This window comes from Tyto alba, unplaced genomic scaffold (genome assembly GCF_018691265.1).
Source record: "Tyto alba isolate M040663 unplaced genomic scaffold, T.alba_DEE_v4.0 Super-Scaffold_6, whole genome shotgun sequence".
Taxonomy (NCBI): domain Eukaryota; kingdom Metazoa; phylum Chordata; class Aves; order Strigiformes; family Tytonidae; genus Tyto; species Tyto alba.
In genome coordinates this window covers 13,370,505-13,389,599 of record NW_024881327.1, presented here as the reverse complement: position 1 = coordinate 13,389,599, position 19,095 = coordinate 13,370,505, and the positions used below count along the sequence as shown (strand labels likewise).

The 19,095-nt window shown below is 39.5% G+C and overlaps 1 protein-coding gene across 6 annotated transcripts in view; it reads right to left on the bottom strand.

Moving 5' to 3' along the window:
• Positions 1 to 1,545: 1,545 nt before the first annotated feature.
• The window catches only part of PDLIM5 (PDZ and LIM domain 5), a 134,625-nt gene continuing 117,075 nt past the window's right edge, over positions 1,546 to 19,095 (bottom strand). For all 6 annotated transcript variants that reach the window (XM_042807812.1, XM_042807810.1, XM_042807811.1 and 3 more), the window contains 5 exons: positions 17,804 to 17,978; positions 10,659 to 10,839; positions 9,537 to 9,657; positions 5,442 to 5,557; positions 1,546 to 4,811 (listed from right to left, as the gene is read on the bottom strand). In XM_042807812.1, the coding sequence (XP_042663746.1) occupies positions 4,722 to 4,811; positions 5,442 to 5,557; positions 9,537 to 9,657; positions 10,659 to 10,839; positions 17,804 to 17,978 (683 nt within the window). In that variant the 3' untranslated portion in view covers positions 1,546 to 4,721. The remainder of the gene's footprint in view (positions 4,812 to 5,441; positions 5,558 to 9,536; positions 9,658 to 10,658; positions 10,840 to 17,803; positions 17,979 to 19,095) is intronic.

The window sequence follows — 19,095 nt, the reverse complement described above, 5'->3', positions numbered from 1 at the left end:
GTTTGCAAATAGACTTGCATTTGTCTCATTCATAGCCTAAACATTGAAGGGAAGGCAAGTTTTCTGTAAAGTTGCCTCTAAATTTTATAGAGCTGTGTGCAGTGTTTTCTTTTGCTTGTGTAAATAAAAGTAGAAAACAACAGTGCATTTGCCTAGTTAAGAGATACTCAGCTAAGGAGAGTCTTACCAGGCTGGTATTATCAAGAAGTAATTGGCCATGTTATAGTAGACGGTTAAGTATCCTGTGGTGAAAGTGGAGACTGCTGCATGCCAAGGCTAAGTACAGTATCAGATAATGCTTGCCAGAGCAGGCAGTATTTCCTTGAACAGTCTCAGCTTAGGAAAAATATTAAACATTTCTAAACAAGCATTGCAAAGTATTCTACATGGGCGGTAGAATTAAGATAGCAAATAAATAGTAATTGGCCAATATTGAGTTTTACATTCTCACATATTCTACAGCATTCAATACCATATTTCCATCTTTCATTCCATCTTGAGAAAAGATGGAGAATCAGAGATTCACTGAGGTTGGAAGGGACCTTTGGAGATGAAGGGACCTTGTGTAGCCCAAGGTCCATGTCCAGTTGGTTTTTGAGTATCTCCAGGGACAGAGACTCTGCCATCTCTCTGGGCAACCCATGCCAGTGTTTGACCATCCTCACAGTTGTTTTGCCACTACGTACCACTGAGCCAAGTCTGGTTCCATCTTCTTTACTCCCCTCTCCATGTATTTGTAGACATGGATGAGATCCCCCCAAGCCCTTTCTTCTCCAGGCTGAACAGCATCAGCTCTCTCAGCCTCTCCTTGTATGTCAAATGTTCCAAGCCCTTAATTGTCTTCCTAGCTCTTCACTCCAGTACATCCATGTCTCTCTTGTACTGACAAGACCAGCACTGGATCCAGCACTCCAGATGTGTCTCACCAAGGCTGAGAAGAGATGAAGGGCCACCTCCCTCAATCTACTGGCAATCTTCTGCCTAATGGATCCCAGGAGGCTGGTGGTCTTCCTTGTCAATAAGGGGACACCTCTGGCTCATGGTCAACTTGGTGTCCACCAGGATGCCCAGGTCCTTTTCTGTAAAGCAAGCTTCCATTCTACCCCCAAAAAACGAAGAACAAGCAATTCAAATGGTATCTACTCATGTGTACGATCATGATTTTCTTTTGCTGGCTATGGTTCAGAGAAAAAAAAAAAGCAAAAAACAAAACAACAACCACAAAAAAACTGAGGGCAGAGAGAGTTTGAGGTTTTGTGTTGGATTTGTTTGCTTGTTTTGTGTTGTAATTACAAATGAACTTGCAAATGTGAACAGCCAAAATTTGATGCCAAAGACTATTAAACACAAGCAAGGAAATCTCCAGGACTTCATAGCTGGTTGTTTAGTGTAAAACAATGAAAAAAAGGAAATTCAAACAAGTAATCTGTGAATTGATGTAGTTTCTTCTTACTCTTGGTTGCAAAGCCACTTATATGGGTAGATGATGTGAGGAGCTCTGTGAAGAAACAGGTACACAACTGAACAAACATGCTGAACCACAACTCAACTTTTGCTTTTAAGTTTATTGCATTGTTATATTAAGCATTTATATTTACACATAATTCTGAATTATTTAGTTACAATATACTGAAACTGTCATCATGATTCAATTATTCACTCATAAAGACCTTCTACCTTCAGAGTTAAAACCGATTGTCTTACAGGCAGTTTTGGAAAAAAAAAAATAATGCATGCAAAAAACCACAGTAGTTAGGTTGCTAACATGTCTCTCCTGACTTTCTAACATTTCCTCAAAACATGAATGCTAAATTAAGTGAATATGAAAAATAGTTGGGAATCTCATTAAATCCCCAAATGATGATGAAACTGTGCTGGTTTTTGCTATGTCAAGTCTGCAGTCAAATATATGTATGTATATGTGCATTTATACGTATGTCTCTCAATGTACACGTGTATGTGTGCATGTATAGAGTAGTATATATAAGCACATACACATACACACACTCACACCCCAAAATATTCTAGAGGTAAATATGCAGGCTTACAAATAAAACAAAATACAAAGATAGCAATATGAAATAGTCCTAAACAAAAAAGGTAATAAATATTCAGTGAGATATATGGCATTATTATAAAGTGCTCTACTAAAATCTCACTTATTAAAATAACAATAAAAATTATGTTCCTTTTAGTTGATTTATATAATTTGGTAGAGCCATAAAATATTCATTATGTATCAGTGACTCTATGTTTCCTTTTAAATTTTAAACAAATAGATAGAAGCAGAAATTAAAAGGCAAAACAGCTAAGTGAAGCAGTACTATTGGAGCCTTTCAGGCTTTTTTCCTCAAATTCATTAATAACGGCAAAATTTCAAATCCTAGAGCACATGGATTAAGAAATAGAGTTCCAATTAAAATTACAAAACTAAACAAAATTCAATTTGATTTTAAGGACAAGGGCAAACTGAAAAGTTTCTATCCTACTTTAAAATAGCGAGGTTTGAATTGCAGAAATCACTGAATGCCTTATCCTGTGCATTCCCATCCTCTTTCCTCACGCATGTGCAATATAGCTCCACTGAAACGTAGTCTCTGGGTCTCATTTCTCCACATTCCACCTAATTTCAAAAGCAACCTGGCTCATATATTACTGTATCTTGTCCAGTCTGCTTCTACTCTTCTGATTTTCAGCCAAACTCACAAAAGGCTACATCTGCAAGAGTGTAAACATTTTAAACAGCTTTATGCCATTTCTTCTGTACCACCAAAAGTTAAAAAAAGAAACGTGGTGGTATTGAAGAAAAACAACCTCAGGAAATAAAGTGAAACAGCCCCACAACATGAATTTGTCTTTCTGAATTAAGAAGGAAGTCAAATATCTTTTCATATTTCTGCACAACAATTTTAGTTTTCTTTCCCCCTCTTTTGTTGACATGCCTTATTACAATTTCTTTACTCAGCCATGGCAACTTTTTGTATTCTTCTCCATGGGTTCATGGATAAACCTGTCCTTTGTATCAATAAAAGAAAAAAAAAAAAAAAAACCAACAAAAAACCACAAACCCCAAACCAGCAAAAGATAACAACAAAAAACAAACCGAAACAACAACAAAAACACCCAGCAAAAAAACCCCACCAAAACCAAACCCAGTAAATGGTTACTTTCAACATCTATTGGAAAGAGCGCTAAAGATAATTCAGCTCTGACATCCCAGTTGAATTAAATAGTGTGTAAATTCCGTTTCCTTCAGGAATCTGATCTGGCCCTGAGAGGGCCCCCTTCTCCGTTGTGCAACTCTGCTGGAGCGAAATTCACGCCATGCAGAGGGTCACCACCTCTTCCCTATCTGCCTACAATTGCTCCATACCACTTAAGCCCTAATTTGAAGTTAAGTGGGACTTAGCTGGTGCACAGGTCTTGTCCTGACACTCTGTATGGAGGCAAAATTCATATCAAGCCACAGAACAGGCTACATCTCCTGGCTCGCAGTAAATGCATAATGACAGCATTGTCTCTCTGCTCCCTTGCAGGAACTGAGAGATACTGAGCTGCCTGACTCAATATTATATTATTCAGCAATATATTCCCTACATTTGGAGGAAAAGAGAGAAATAAAACCTAAACTAATAAAAATCATAACAGCTGAGCAAGAAAGTAAGTTTTTGGTACACTACCTGGCACACCACCAATATACATATTCATGAGCTACATGGTAAAGAATGTACTGAGAGAAAAACAATGTCCTCAGTTGCACTTCAGCAGTTTCCCTCATTCAACACCAGTCTCACATTCTGGATATAACACACTGTTACCTGCAGGTTCAGTGCAATTTCCCCTTTCCAAGGCAACTTAAAATAATCTAAAACCTGAACTCCGAATGTAAGTGTGTAACTCCCGGATTTCTTATTTTTAAGATCTGATCTGACATTTCCATCCTTTCCATCCTGTCAAACACACCTTCACTAGCAGGTTTTTTTGATTAGTTTTCTTGTAGTACAAGACTGAAGGAAGAGTATCCCATTTAGGTTTTCTTCTAAGTGGCATCTTCTAAACTGTTCTTATTCATCAGCCTAGCCACCACACCACTTAACTTCTTTGTAAAAATCCGTCCTTTGAAGACCCATCAAAGATTTAACTGCAAAGGCATAGGTAGTTGTGCAGGAAGTTTCATGTATATGAGCATCAGATAAAAATATCAGTTACTGAGCTAAGTATTCTATGTAATCTTATCTTTTACTTCGAATTCCTGTTAATGGAGTTTAGCTGCAATACTTCTAGACACACTGTAAAAAACATCAGTGCAATAAAGTGATCTGGATCGCTGAAGCCAATCTTCTTTTATTTGCTGAATAGCAGCAAAACTAAGACCTCTAATATCAGGTATTTATTTTTATAGACATTTTACTTCTCACACTGAAGCAGATATAAATGTAGTCATAAAATCATGAAACCAATACAGTAACATGCCAAGTGTGGAGGTAAAGGCACTCTAGTTGTTTCGCTTGGGTGCAATTCCTGAATTCTATCTCTTTGTGAAGCAAAACCCTAACTGATAAATGCTCTAAAAATTAGTGTATAACCCCATCTGCAAGTTTCCACATTTCTCTTCCATTCTAGAAAATCATATATAAATCATTTTAACTGATTATTGAACACAGACATGTTAACCTTTCATTCTGCTCAGTACATTTGTTACACAGGATGAGCTCTAAGCATCAGATGTTGATAGAGTGAGCATGTTTCTTGCACAGTGGCTTGTCCTTCTTGGAGAAGAAAGTCTGCCCCTCCAAACTGTCACTACATACCTGAAATGGAATAAAAAAGAAAAGATCATCCAGTTCAGATGGATGAATTACACCATACGCTATTCAGAACACCAAACTATGGCATTGTTCTATGCACAAATATATTAAAAGAATAAGAATTATTAACTTTTTCTTAAGGATACTCTTTTTGATGCAATACTAATGGTTGATGTAATCATAACCTTCCTTTCTTTATGTCAACAGGTTCTTAACTGGGAGCAGAGTAAAGTTCAGTTTTTTTAAAAAGATATCTAGTCATCAGGATTAGGACTTTTTATTTTGGTCATACAATATGAGTAGGTGATACTTTGGCTCCAGTTTCTTTATGTCTAAAGCACTCTTGCTACTTTAGAAATGCAGCCTGTTCCTGTATGGCCTTCAGTGCTTGCTCTGAGGAAGTAAACGTCAAGGGTTAAATGCTAGGACATAGGGCTGCAATCTGGGCCAACTCCTCTGGACCCATGCCAAAGGCTCACAATAGCAACACACCTTCCAAATAACTGGGAAAGTGCTTTTTTGCTCGGGCTCAGAGGATTGTAAGAGGTTACAGCTGTTAACTCCCACATCGGTCAGGTTAGCACAGGCACTGCTACCACAGGCTTGTTTAAAATGTAGACGAGCTGTACTTACTGAGCATACAAAGCAAGTGTCATGCCAAGTGTGGCCCAGAGCTTCAAGAAACCTGTCTCCAGCTTCAATGGGGAATTCACAGCCATGGCACATAGTACCAAAGAGGGCATAGTAATCTGCAAACAAATACAAACAGATTTTAAAGATAAAGCATATGCAGAAAAGTGAGACTGACCCTTTGAAACCTTTGTGCTTTCCTTTCAGTGGCAGTGGGTTTGTACTTGTTGAATTTTATAATATTTGGTACACTGAATAAAGAGCTCCTAGATTGACAGACTGGGATGCCCTCCTTTCCTCACTAATTCATTTTCATCCTTGTCCTTTCAAGTGCACAATGCTTCCATCTTCCTGGTGTTTCATTTCCTTGAGATCAATAGCACGCTTGGAGGGGAAATGCACTCCTTTCAGAGAATCTGCATGGGCTCTACTGGCTCCTTACATTCCCTCCGGCTCTGCCTTGAAAGTGTACCCTAGCTGTTGACAAGACAGAGACAGACCCCCTCAGCCAGTAACGAGCTCCTGCCTACATTCTGCCACAACATTTGCCCCAGACTGTACTACACAAAATCATGCAATCATTAGGCTTCTGTCCTAAACAGAGTCTAGCAATTTGGAACAAGTCAGAATAGTTTTCTAGTCACTGGAGTTTATTATGTGGCTTTTTTAAAAACAAAAAACCTCAAACACAAAAAAAACCCCAAACAAACAAACAAACAAACAAACAAAATAATAATAATTAAAAAAAAAAAAAAAAAAACACCAAAAACAAACCAGAGGCTTTAGGCAATATATTTATTGCACTTAACAAAAAGTGTCAGTAGGGTGTTGGGATGGTTATTAGTGACTGGAATCACTGAAGGGTATTCACACCATTAACTTTTAGGCACCAAATTGACTTGGTGCCTCTGGAGACTCCTGTGGAGTCAGCTGAGAAAAGCTCCTCCAGCAGTCTCAGAGAGCAGGGACCAAAACGAAGGGCACCGAACTATTCATATCATACCCACTGACTGCAGAGCTTGAAAAAGAGAAAGCAGGGCAGACTAGCAGGATAAAATACATGTATAAAGTTGGGTGAGAGGCACAGGCACTGGCACCCACCCCCATCCCCATGGTCTCAGTGTGTGACACTCGCTTCTCTGGTCATAGAGACATCTCAGGGGCTACAAGTCACCACAGCCCGTTGCTGCCCACCTGTGCAGACCTAAATTTCACCCCAAGTTATCTGGTCTTTTCCACTTAGTTTGACTCTCAAACACCCCATTCTAAGAAGGAAATGTTTTTTCCCTGAACAGAAGGCAACACCATTAATGCTGTAACATGGGAAAATTTGGGATCAGCATGCTACCATGGCAAATACATAAAGTCATGCAACATTATGTCTTCATAAGATGAGCTACAGACAGAGTGACAACCATAATGAAGCTTTGCACTCCATCCTTAATAGTAGCATTCTGCTTCTGACAAGGAAATTAGATGCTAGGGGTTGTTTTCAAGAAGACTTATAAGGAGTGGCAAGCAGGGTACAAGGAGATTTTCTTTCTCTACTGGATTATACAGATCTGCTGAAGCTCTGGTGCTTACTGCAGCAGAGCCAAGAGAGGTTTATCAAATATGTCAAGCCCAAGAGAAAAGTCCTGTTTTGGTTTAGTAAGATACTGTTTTGTATGATGACCTCAAAAAGCATCATCACAGGAGGCGTCCCAGCAGGACAGGGAACACAAGTGCTCTGGAAAAGCGAAGCCCTTGATGGCTGCCTGTGTCAAGAAACAGCTTCACCAATCGCCTTCATTAATCCATGCTACTGGGATGAATTTGCAAGTGTTTAAGCAGAAGACAGACAATAAAAATGTCAAATGGTAGAACACACCTGTGCAAAACTCCTGAAGGACATGGTCTCATGACCATACTGTTTCAGCTTTTTGCATTTGTGCTCATACATAATCTTTGACTGATGTTTTCCTGGTGCCAGTAGTCAAAGCCTTTTGTAAGTTGGCCTGTGGTTTGTGATGATAAGTTTATTGGCTTTTCTTCTGAAGAAAGGGCAATAGATAAGGCAGAATGAAGGGCATCAGCTTTCTTTTGCTTTTGCATGCTTGAACTGCGGTACCACAGAAGCCTTCCAAAGCAGACTTCTCATACAGCCACATATCAATGCTTCCTGCACATGGCATTTTCAAAGCTAGGTTACTAACTCTGCACTTAAAAAAAGTTCAAAGTTGTAGATATCTGCACTTTTAATTTTAGCATCGATATCCAAAACCAGAATGTTTTGAAGATTAAACCCCTGTAACACTAATAGCTGATGCTGTTATAATTTCAAATACAGATTTAAAATTAGAACTGTCCTTTGCACTAGAAGGAATGAAAGTTGGCAATGACATTTATTCCTTATTTATTTAAAATTAGTCATACAATCTTAACTCCAGCTAGACTGAAAGTCTTTGAAGAATTAACGTATCTCAAATTAACATCTAGTTGGAGAACCAGAGCCATTACAACACATCACTGCCAACAACACCTCACAGAACGTGTCTACCTTAATTTGTGCTAGCAACTTCTCTTTCACAAATAAATTTTGCGAGAAGTCTAGTATTCTTGACATTTCATCCCAGTGTTTCCTGCTCACAGTATAGGAAAGTGGCATCTGTGCATGGAACTTGTAACAGTAGCACAAATCAATGTACTGAACAACATATGGGTCATTTGGTGGCAGGAACAAGAATTCAATATTAGCAGAACAAACACAGTCATGCACTTTCCATCCAAAGGGGAGTTATTGATTCCTTCAGTACTATTTTTGAATCGTCAAATGGTTCCAAGATTAGGGGCTTCAGATTGCTTCAGGATGAAATTTCACCATGCTGTCACACTGGAAGATGCTGCTCGTATATCCGTTTCCTCTGCAGCTCCACAAATTCAATAGGATTTACCCTACTTGTGTCACTGAATTAGCAATAACCTACTGCGTCCTTTTGTGTCTGCCAACACCTTATTAAAGCTGCTCTGACAGAGAAATTTTGGATAAATTTGGACTGCTTTCCTTATCCTTTCAGTACCTAGCACTCTCCATGGCACCCGCTGAGACCAACTGTGGGATCAACCCAGAAGAAAATCTTAGCTCCAAACAAGTCACTAGGATCTCATACTAAATCTCTTCCTGATCAATCCACTTCCACTTCTAGTTAAACTACAATGCTCCTTTTACACTAGACAGAAAAACACAGAAAAGGTCCAAGTGATGGCTCTAACACAGATGTAAACAGCATGCAGCACGAAAATGGGCAATTTTGTTTCTTTGTGATACAATTTTGTTTCTTTTCAATTTTGTGGAAATTGTTTTACAAATACCATCTATTTCTTGTACTCAGAAGGGTACATGGGAAGCTTTTGGCAAACTAGGAAACTGACATAAATAAAAATTGTTCGTATAAATAAAAAAGATATGACTATCTGTAAATGCTAAAAACCAAACCAGAATCCCTCTGAACTTCTAAGCCACATCTTTCATGTAATATTGCTCATCAAGCTTTCAAGTGTTATAATCTTATCTGTATTTTTCCCCTTAGAGTCTGTTTTATTATCCCAAGCTTACGTTCAACAGATGTTATCCCTGATCCTGCAGAAAACTTCCTGGGCAGACTGCTTAGTGTTGGAAGTCCCTCCAGCTGTGAATAAGGCTATTCAGAGTAAAACACCTCACTCCACTGGCATTTGCTTATTTAGTACATAAGCAGATTTACATAAACTCCTGATTATTTTAAAGCCAACCAGAAAGTCACCCTAAAATTAACACTTTGCTGTATCACTGATACCTACAGCTGAGGGCTTAACAGGAACAACAAGTAAAACCAGTGTCAAGAAGCCTGCTCCTGTTGAAGGCAATGAAGAAATTCTCACCAACTTTTCCTGCTGCAAACTCAACGTATCTGCAGTATTTGTTGCTGCTTTTAATTGATACATCAAAGTTACATGAATTTGCTGGGACACTTCTTCTAAAGTGAAGCTTGAGAAAAAGGAATTATTATTTTTTTCCAACCTTATTAAGCTCTGCTTCCCCACACAGCTGCAGTAAACTTTGGTTGTGTTGCTTCTTACCCGTCTCACAGTAGGGATCACCATCTTCTAAGTGGAAGACATTATTGCGGATGGGGTTATGACAGGCCACACACACAAAGCAGGAAACATGCCAAGTTTGTTTCAAAGCATTTATTACTTCCTGTGGGGATTAGAAAAAGTGTTATTAACACATTATTTTGATGTGATGACTAGATTGTGGTGACTATGTCTCCACACTTGATTAATTTCAAAAATACTTTGTTTCCTACTGTTACTCTGAAAATGGGTTGTGCACACAATTTCTGCTGATGTTATTCTTACTGAGGTGCTTTTTTAACGGGGCATCTCCTTATTTGTCATAAGCAACCTTTCATTTTTTGGAAGGTTCAGATGTAGCATTGAACAGATTTAACACCTCATTTGCTCACCTTTTCCATTTTAATTAGGATCTCACCCATAATGGTCCCCTGAAATAAGAAAAAGCAGCATCTCTGATGTCTCCTCAAGTCTGTGACTAGTTAATCAGAAGACATCATAGAGAAAATTATGACTGCTGTGTTGTTTTGGAAGATGCCACAGTGCCAAATATGACTTGAGAATTGCACTGCCAGAGCCCTGTGTGACCCCAGTTACACAACAGCCCAGACACTTTGCTGTCTGCAGTACGGCAGTGGACGATCAGCTGGCAGGCTCAAATTAGCAAGATCAGTGCCGAGTAGGATAATGCGTCTTTCTATCTACATTACCACTGGGAATATTTCAGTACTTCACATCTAGCCAACCAGCGCGTTCCTCAGTGCTCAGCTCAGCTAAGCAGGATTCCTTCCCTCCCCCTCCAATTCTGTAAAAAGCTGCCAGTTAAAAGCATTTTGCCCAAGAAAATCCAGTAATCACAACAGTTAGAGAACAGCTTCATGAAAACAGGAGCTGAACTTGGAAGATCCAAGAAGACTACAGCACCTTTTCTCAAAGAAACTGAAAACACTCAACATTAGAAGAGCCAGAAAAATATTCTGTATGTGACGGGAGCTGAAAAGGTATGTCAGAGTATATTTGGAAGGATGAAAACTGGGCCAGATAAAGGGAATTTCATTACAGAGAAGCACTGAACACTCTGGTTATTGTTCCCACTGAAGAACAGGCGACTTGCTGGTCACTTACCCCAAGGATCTTCCTCTGGCACTTTGAACACTCAGGGGCAAAGAACTTCTCATAGCAGACCTCGCAATACAGCGCCCCTTTCTCTTCCACGAATCCAATGTAAGCCATGGAGGTTTTGCAGTGAGCACAATTAAACTCCTCCGGATGCCATGACTTCGCCAAAGCCACCAAGAAGGGTCCTCTGATTAGAAAGAACAGATTTTTGTCAGCAAATGCTCCTGGGTTGGCTCCTGCAAAAGATGTTAATAGGCTTAACCTACAGCATCTCTGTGCCATTACTACACTGTTCACAAACATAAACTGCTCCATCACTCTTTCCTTCTACAGGATCTAAGAAAGCATCAAGTGTTGACTATATCTATTCCCATTGAACAACTTCCCAGAAACACCTGACCACAATAAATACGAATTCTCTTCACTGCCCTTCATAATATTATTTTAGAACTACATTAAATACAGTGCTGAAGTGGCTGCTAGCGAAGAGAAGAAGGATGTTCCCTGTGTTTCCAATTATTTCCATCTACTGGAAAGAGATATTTGACTCAGTGATACGATCAAGCCTCTTTCAGCATGCATTTGCATTGAGGCTACAAATGTTCAAGTAGACTTGAGTCCATTAAGATCCGGTGACATCAGATTCTTGTGAGACAAAAAAACCCCCAGTTGTTGGGGGATTTTTTTTTCTAGGGATTGTGGGGGGTGGTGGGCATGTATGTGTCCTTGTTTTTTTTTTCTTTTTCCTTCAGAAGCGGGTTCAAATAGAACCATTTTCTCCAAACACAGAGCCTCCTCTTATTTGCAAACACAAAATAATGATGTTTTTAATAGCATTTGTCTGGCTAAAGCAACAAGGTTAATAAACAAGATAAATCTGTCTATTTCTCAGCCAACAAAAAATTCTCAGTTGGTAGCTCATAAATCCCAGGCATATACCATTTTATCTGTATTAATCTGAAAACATACTCAGCATGTTAATTTCTTTAATGAACATGTACTTTAATGAAGTGCCTCCAAGCTCCCACCAACACTCAACCTTCCAGAACTTAGGTTTCAGTTGAACTTTGTCATTCAAGTTCATCTCCCCCACCTGATTCCCCATTTTTGCAAGACCGATAAAGATGCCATTCTTGCAGTAATGCATCACTTTTTTTCTGATCTAATACTTCGTTGAAAAGAAAGTATAAGGTACTAATATTACCACTCTATTGCTAAACATTTTTTTTGGAAATCAAGTAAGCTACAAGAACATTTTTGTGTAAGGCAAGATCTTCATATGAACAAAGCAATAGCAATAGAGAAGAAAAAAAAAAAAAAAAAAAACAACTTAAAATTTGCTTCCGGGGTTATAGACTCTAAGGTGGGAATATAAGCGGGCAGAGGACAGAGGGCAACTTCATTGAGAGTATTGGGTAATTATTTTCATCTCTCTTCTACATTTTCTCTGGAGATGCTATGTATTTTCAACAGGATGAGAAGTCAAAGATAAAGCACTCAAGCAGATTTAGGACAACTCATACAACTTCTGAGGCGACGAATGTATTCAATCTGAAGCAGTTTCTTCTATTCACCTCTGATTATCAGAGAGAAAGCAGTAAAAAACAGCTGCTGGAGAGCAGCTCGAAGCCCTGTAAGGAGGGATCCGGGGTCGAGCACAGCTCTGGCCCCTGCTCCCAGCAGACGCCTGAGCAGTGCAAACACTGACCTAACCCGATACCCTCCCGCCGCTCTACAAGCACCTTTTTACATCAATGCCCTTTCAGTTATGTACTGATCAAACAATACAAGCCCTTATGTACAACAAAGTGCTCTCAGCGCGCCGTGTCAGCACAGGCTAATTTAACAGATTCATTAACACGGGGCTGACACCAAAGAGGCTCTCCCAGCTCCAGGTAGGATTGAGTTTCTGGCCATCTGCACCGAAACAGTAGGCTCCGTTAGCTCTGCAATGGAAAGCAAGTACGCTGGCAATGGGAGGGGAAGGAATTTTTACATCTGCTGCATTTAGCTCTCCAGAGTTTACAGCTCTGACATGTTGAAGTTAGCCATTCAGGACAGCATGCAGGAACCCAAACGGATGGGGAACAGCCTGAGAGTGCATCTACAGAGTTTCTATCCCAATACCCCAGACAGCTGTGGCCGTGCCCTGCACAATATCTCTGAGGTGTTCCATTAGCGGCCTGGCTCCCTGCACACACATGTCCAGAAGAACACTTTCTAAATACAATTTTACTTTTAATCAGGCCATAGTTTAAACATGTCAAGCTGACGCTGCAGCTTAATGATACCAGCGACTTAAAAGCTGCCCCAAAGCACGTGGAAGAAAGAAAAAAAAAATAAACACCTGCCACATAAAATACACTAAAACATGATATTCAGAACTTGGAGGTGTTTCTGGCCTCTGCATATTTTTGAGATTGAAATGATAGCTTCCAGTAATGAAAGATATTTATTTTCTGTATTCATTTGAAAAGGAGTTTAAAGCCCTGATTTCAGTAAGGGGGCCATGTGCCCACACTCATGCAACCTGATGGGAATTAGCTAGAGCATGAAATGCTAAGAAGATGGTTGCAGATGACTTCATCCTTCCTACCCCATTTAAGAACAATTAAAACAATTAAAACATCCCACATGTCTCTATCAACTAGAACATATTTTTAAAGGTGGTGCTAAAAAACCTTGTTACTTCCATCCAAAGATATGGGATGATCCAACTGGCAACAGTTGCCTATGAATGCGCCTCCGTCCCAGGCTACTTCGACATGCTAAGCATTTCTGAACAAATTTCTGCCATCACCATTTAGACCACATGAATCAAACTCACAGATGGAGGCAAATAGTAGGGTTTTTTTTTTTTCTATTATTTTAAAAGGGATTCTGATGTATTTACAACAGTATTTACAGAATCTTATTCCCCAAAGGATCACCAGGTGCATAAACGTGGTAGCCACCTAAAAAATATGTGTTCTGTGTGTAGCAATAATATAGGGGCAAATTGGAAGAAAAAGGAAGTAACGTACAGGGAATGTAATTGCCATTTCACTATCTTTACACTTTTAACTAAATATAACTTCATCAGTATGGTCATGATGTATTAGCATGCCGATAATCTAGCTTCTCATGTGGCTTTTATTATGATAGCAAGCCAGAACTGAAATTTGCTGGTAGAGAGATCAAAAGGATTTCCACATCTGCTAAGTAGGCCAACTGCTTCACAGTCAACCATACAGCAGTCTACACTCTGGGAAGTTTCTTTTTCTCCTCACTTGAAAATGCCAAGATATATAATTTCGGTATAGGAGATGCTGAAAGGAAGCACCATTTGTACTTTTTCCTTTTTGTCTTTAAAAACAATTAAGCTGTATGAAAAGGTGACAAAGACAAATCATAATTCACAAGCAGACATGCCAAAGAGTATGTTCTCAGCAGAGACCCAGGGAAAACACATTTTGACTTCAAAGTAAGAGTCAATTCTGTTTTGCTGCACACGGGAACCAGAAGTCTTCATCGGGAAATGTCAGAAGCTTGTCAGACCATCACAGCAAGTAGATTATGGGAAGATCAGTTTGCCTCCAGCTTTGATTCTTTTAGACATGGAAAGAAAAGCTTACTTAAAGAACCTTTAGAAAAAAATTGGAATCTTCAGACAATCACTGTGTAAATAATTAAAGGTATATTAAAAAGTTATAAGATGTCTCTAAGAAATGGTTTTGGCTCAACCAGACATGGTTATTCTATGCCTGAGTGTAAAGTAACCAACTCCACAACGCATTTTGGCTTCAAAACAGATGTACAATGCAATGTCACTTGATCCTCCTCCTACCTTTTCATAGGTAATGTTATCACTAAGGGCATGAACAGTAATTATGCTAAAACTTGAATTCAGAATGCCATTGCAATATTTCAAATCCACTGTATGCTATGAACACAAGGCATATTTGGCACCAATTAATGCACATCAACTCATCCTCAAATGAAAAAATGCTTGCTTTTAATATTTGAGGTGGCATTTAACAAATGTAGAAATATAAGGATTTGAACACCAGCAGCAAATTACAGGGAAGTTAGATGTGGGTATCGGTTACCATTCATGAAGAGGTGTCGCTTACAATAGGTGACAACAGCTTAAGTACTGTCAAAAGTAGGGCTCCACAGTTTCCCCTCATGCAGCCACTAAGGAGCAAACAGTTGCTCTATGGACCAGTACACTCCCCTACTTACAGGGCAGCAACTCATCTCCGTTTTAATGGTGATCAAAGTGTGAAAGTGGGGAGTGGCAGCAAGTGATTTAAGGGCCAAGAGCTGAGGTTAGCTGCTCAGGAGCCATCTGTGGACTGTGCTGCGAGACCCCACGGCACAGATCATCAGTGAACCCTGCTAAACCGCAAGTGCTGTAAAAGGCACTGAAGCTTCTTGCATGAAAGTTGCAGCCTATGGTGGATTTGCTCTGTTCAGTTTTAATTTTAAATTGAAATAATAGTAACAAAAAGGAAAGTGCATGTTTGCTTGCATATTATTTACTAGACACAAATCCAAAGCCCAGGCAACAAAAGGGTCAGAATACTAGAGACAGACAGAATTATTACATAGGCCAAACTGTCTGACAAAGCAGATGAATCTCATCCCAAAAGTGTGTAGACCTTTTTGATATTAATCTTTCATTTTGCAGTGAAGCAAAAAATCTGGATTAGAAAAGATATGCACTATGCTGGGAATTTGTATGAGTTTTTTCTATTGCTTCGAGGGGATTCAGATCATACATTTTCATCTCCTTGACATATATAGTGGAAGTAGGAAAAAATTTTCCAAAATATCACAGATCGGTTAGCAAAGAGTCCTCTAAAATTAACCTGATGTTAACTGAACTGTTAGCAAACCATCAGAACAGAAATGTAATGTAAGGAAACAAGATGGACTCACTTAATCCCTAGAGATAAGTGATTTGAGTCAGCTGCACCTTCTGATGCAGAACCCAAACCAGGGCTCAAGAGGCTTCAAAAAGCCATGTTGGGAAGGCTGATTTTCTATTATACTGAATGAAATTTATACAGCTCATAGAGCTCCTAATTCTTCAGAATTAATGTTTTCTAATCAAATGAGTCTCTTTAACCATTCAGGCTCTCCTATTTTGTTCACTGAAAACACAGGACATAGATGAATAAAAAAGAAATATTACAATGCATTACTTTCCCCTCATAGTTCAACAACACAGATGACTGACCAAGCAAGAAGAAAACGTTTTAAAAGAATACATTTCTTCCAATAATCCTAGGAAATCTCTATTTTAGGGAAGAAACAAAATGCAAGGTAGATGAAAATCAAGATGATTTGCACATTGACATGAAAAGTGATTACAGTTCCCTGGATGAGACCATCATGACTAATTGTCAGAAATCACTGATTCATTCAAGCCAGATTTAATTCTTCCTCCATATGAAATTCTGGCTAATGATAGGATATTTTAGGGGCTCAGCAGAATTTGTTTGACTTAATCTCATTTGGCAAACTCATGTTTGTGTTGCTTAATCTTTTCTACCCATGTCATACAAGTAAAGGACGCTAGCTACCATAATATCCAAAGGCCAGAGAGCCCACCAAAGAGCTTGAGATCTAACAGTGCAGGAAATTATTATTAATCCAGTCCCAGAAATAGTTAAATCTCTATTCCTTGCTTTTATTAAATGGATGGAGCCTGCTATTTTTCTTCTTCTCAATTAGAAATTCTGGTTTATAAATCAATGTTTGTGACAAGTTAGTCTTTATAAGACTATACTCTCTGACTGGTTTCCAAGTAACTCATCTTCTCAATTTTATTGGAATGGGTGTATAAGTGAAAACTAACTTGCTTCTCTTTGGTTTTACTTTTTGTTTTGCTCTACTCCACCCAGCTTTCTGTTTCTCTGTAAAATGGGTTGTAACACTGTGAGTGTTAGCAGTTCACAATGTTTTTCCTCCATCAGTACTCTCATTCTCAGTTTTGCTAGACAAACCATGCATGAAAGCAGTGTTCTGCATTATTGAAATGAAGCTTTAAACCACATGTGACTAAGGAATCAAAAACCACAAGAGCAAAACAAAACCCTGCTGTCAGAGAGCCTGCAGGATGAATAAAATGATAGAATCATTTAGTTTGGAAAAGACCTTTAAGATCATCAAGTCCAACTGTTAACCTAACACTGCCAAGTCCACCGCTAAACCATGTCCCTAAGTACCACATCTACACATCTTTTAAATACCTCCAGGGATGGTGACTCAACCACTTCCCCAGGCAGCCTGTTCCAATGCTTGATAACCCCTTCAGTGAAGAAACTTTTCCTAATATCGAATATAAAACTTCCCTGGTGCAACTTGAAGCTGTTCCCTCTTGTCCTATTGCTTGTTACTTGGGAGAAGAGACCGACACCCACCTCTCTACAACCTCTTTTCAGGTAGTTGTAAGGAGTGATCAGGCCTCCCCTGAGCCTCCTTTTCTCCAGGTTAAACCACCCCAGTGCCCTCAGCCTCTCCCCACAGGACTTGTTCTCTAGACCCTTCACCAGCTCCATTGCCCTTCTCTGGACACACTCCAGCAGCTCAATGTCTTTCTTCTAGCGAGGGGCCTAAAACTGAAGACAATATTTGAGGTGTGGCCTCACCAGTGCAGAGTAGAGGGGGACGATCACTGCCCTAGTCCATCTGGTGACACTATTTCTGATTCAAGCCAGGATGCTATCAGCCTTATGGGCACACTGGTCCTTTTCTGATAGGGAGCTTTCCAGCTACTCTTTCCCACACCTGCAGCATTGCATGGGGTGGTTGTGAACCAAATGCAGGATGCAGCACTCAGCCTTGTTGAATCTCATACAGTTGGCCTTGGCCCATCAATCCAGTCTGTCCAGATCCCTCTGTAGAGCCTCCTGACCCTCAAGCAGATCAACACCCCACCCAACTTGGTGTCACCTGCAAACTTACTGAGGGGGCACTTGATCCCCTTGTCCAGATCATTGATAAAGATATTAAACAGAACCGGCCCCAATGCTGAGCCCTGGGGAACACCACTTGTGACCAGCCACCAACTGGATTTAACTGCGTTCACCACCATTCTTTGGGCCCAGCCATCCAGCCAGTTTTTACCCAGCAAAGAGTATACCCAGCAGCTAGATACAAACCTAATGACTTGATTACAGTGCGCACACATGGGAGTACGCTTTCCCGCTGGTATATGCTCTGCCCTCTGAACCAACGTGTCTTGCTCATTTAGCTGAGGTGCTGTCACAAATTTTTCACTTGGGGCAGTTGTTCCAGGTGATTTAATGCTGTTTGATGTCCATCCACTGGCAGGAGCTGGGGAAAGAGTGACAAAAGCATTTAGAAGTCCATCTTTTGGTACCAACTAAATTATCTTGAAATACAAGCAACCAGCAACGTTTGTCTAACATCTTTGTCCAGCATACGTATACCTGTCTACTTAAAGGAACAAATCAAAAAGCATGTATTTTCCCCTCCTCTCCCACCAAGTAAATCCTACCTACTTTATGAAATGTCTGTGAGATAACACAGAATGGTTTTGGCTAACTTGTAGAAGTAGTGGACAAATTTCAACACACTAAAGAAGTTAGGCAAAAGAATATACAACCTGTGAAGGCATTGTTTTGTTTTAGATACAAAAAGCTGAAGCCAAGAATATCAGTGTACAGAGACAGGAGAATACGACATACCTATTCAAAACATTCTACAGTGAGTGCAATAGATCATACATTATTACTAACAGAATAAACAAGAGTACACATTCAATACAACATGTACAAGAAGTTAAAATACACTACTGTATAAGGAAAACATATTTCTAAATTGAATTTAAACACTAGTCTAGATCACTAGATATTGCTGATCTGAAGCACTCCAAAGGCCACGTTCGCATCCTCTTTATAAAAGTTATGACACAAATAAAAACCTGACACGTTCAGAAATGTATACATCCACACACTCCCATTTGCGCTCAGGTTTTTAGAGTCATAGAATAGCCATAAGCTTTTACAACCTAAGAAAAATGCATTTACAAAAATGAAAGGCGCAGATGATACTGTTGCCAAGGGTAATGAAGAAACAAACAGTCCTCTACTTTTCTTTCTCCTCTATTGATGTATGTACCTTGGTAACGTACAAGCTACGGCAACACGAGTTTATGGGAGCAGTTATTCCTGACAAGTGGAAAATTCTTTTTTCTTTTTCAAGTACGCTAAAAAAAAAAAAACAACCCACATTTCCATAGCCTTTTGTTTGTAACCACAGACAAGAGAAACCATGAGTGTTTACTTGCTGTCCTGGCTTTAACACAGCCATACTAAACCTTGTAAATCAAAAAGCAATGAAGCAATGTTAAGATCCAAGTGGAAGCTTGGAGAGAAACAACCAAGCAATGACAGACAGACTGGACAGCACAGGATGATGCTTCTGTTAC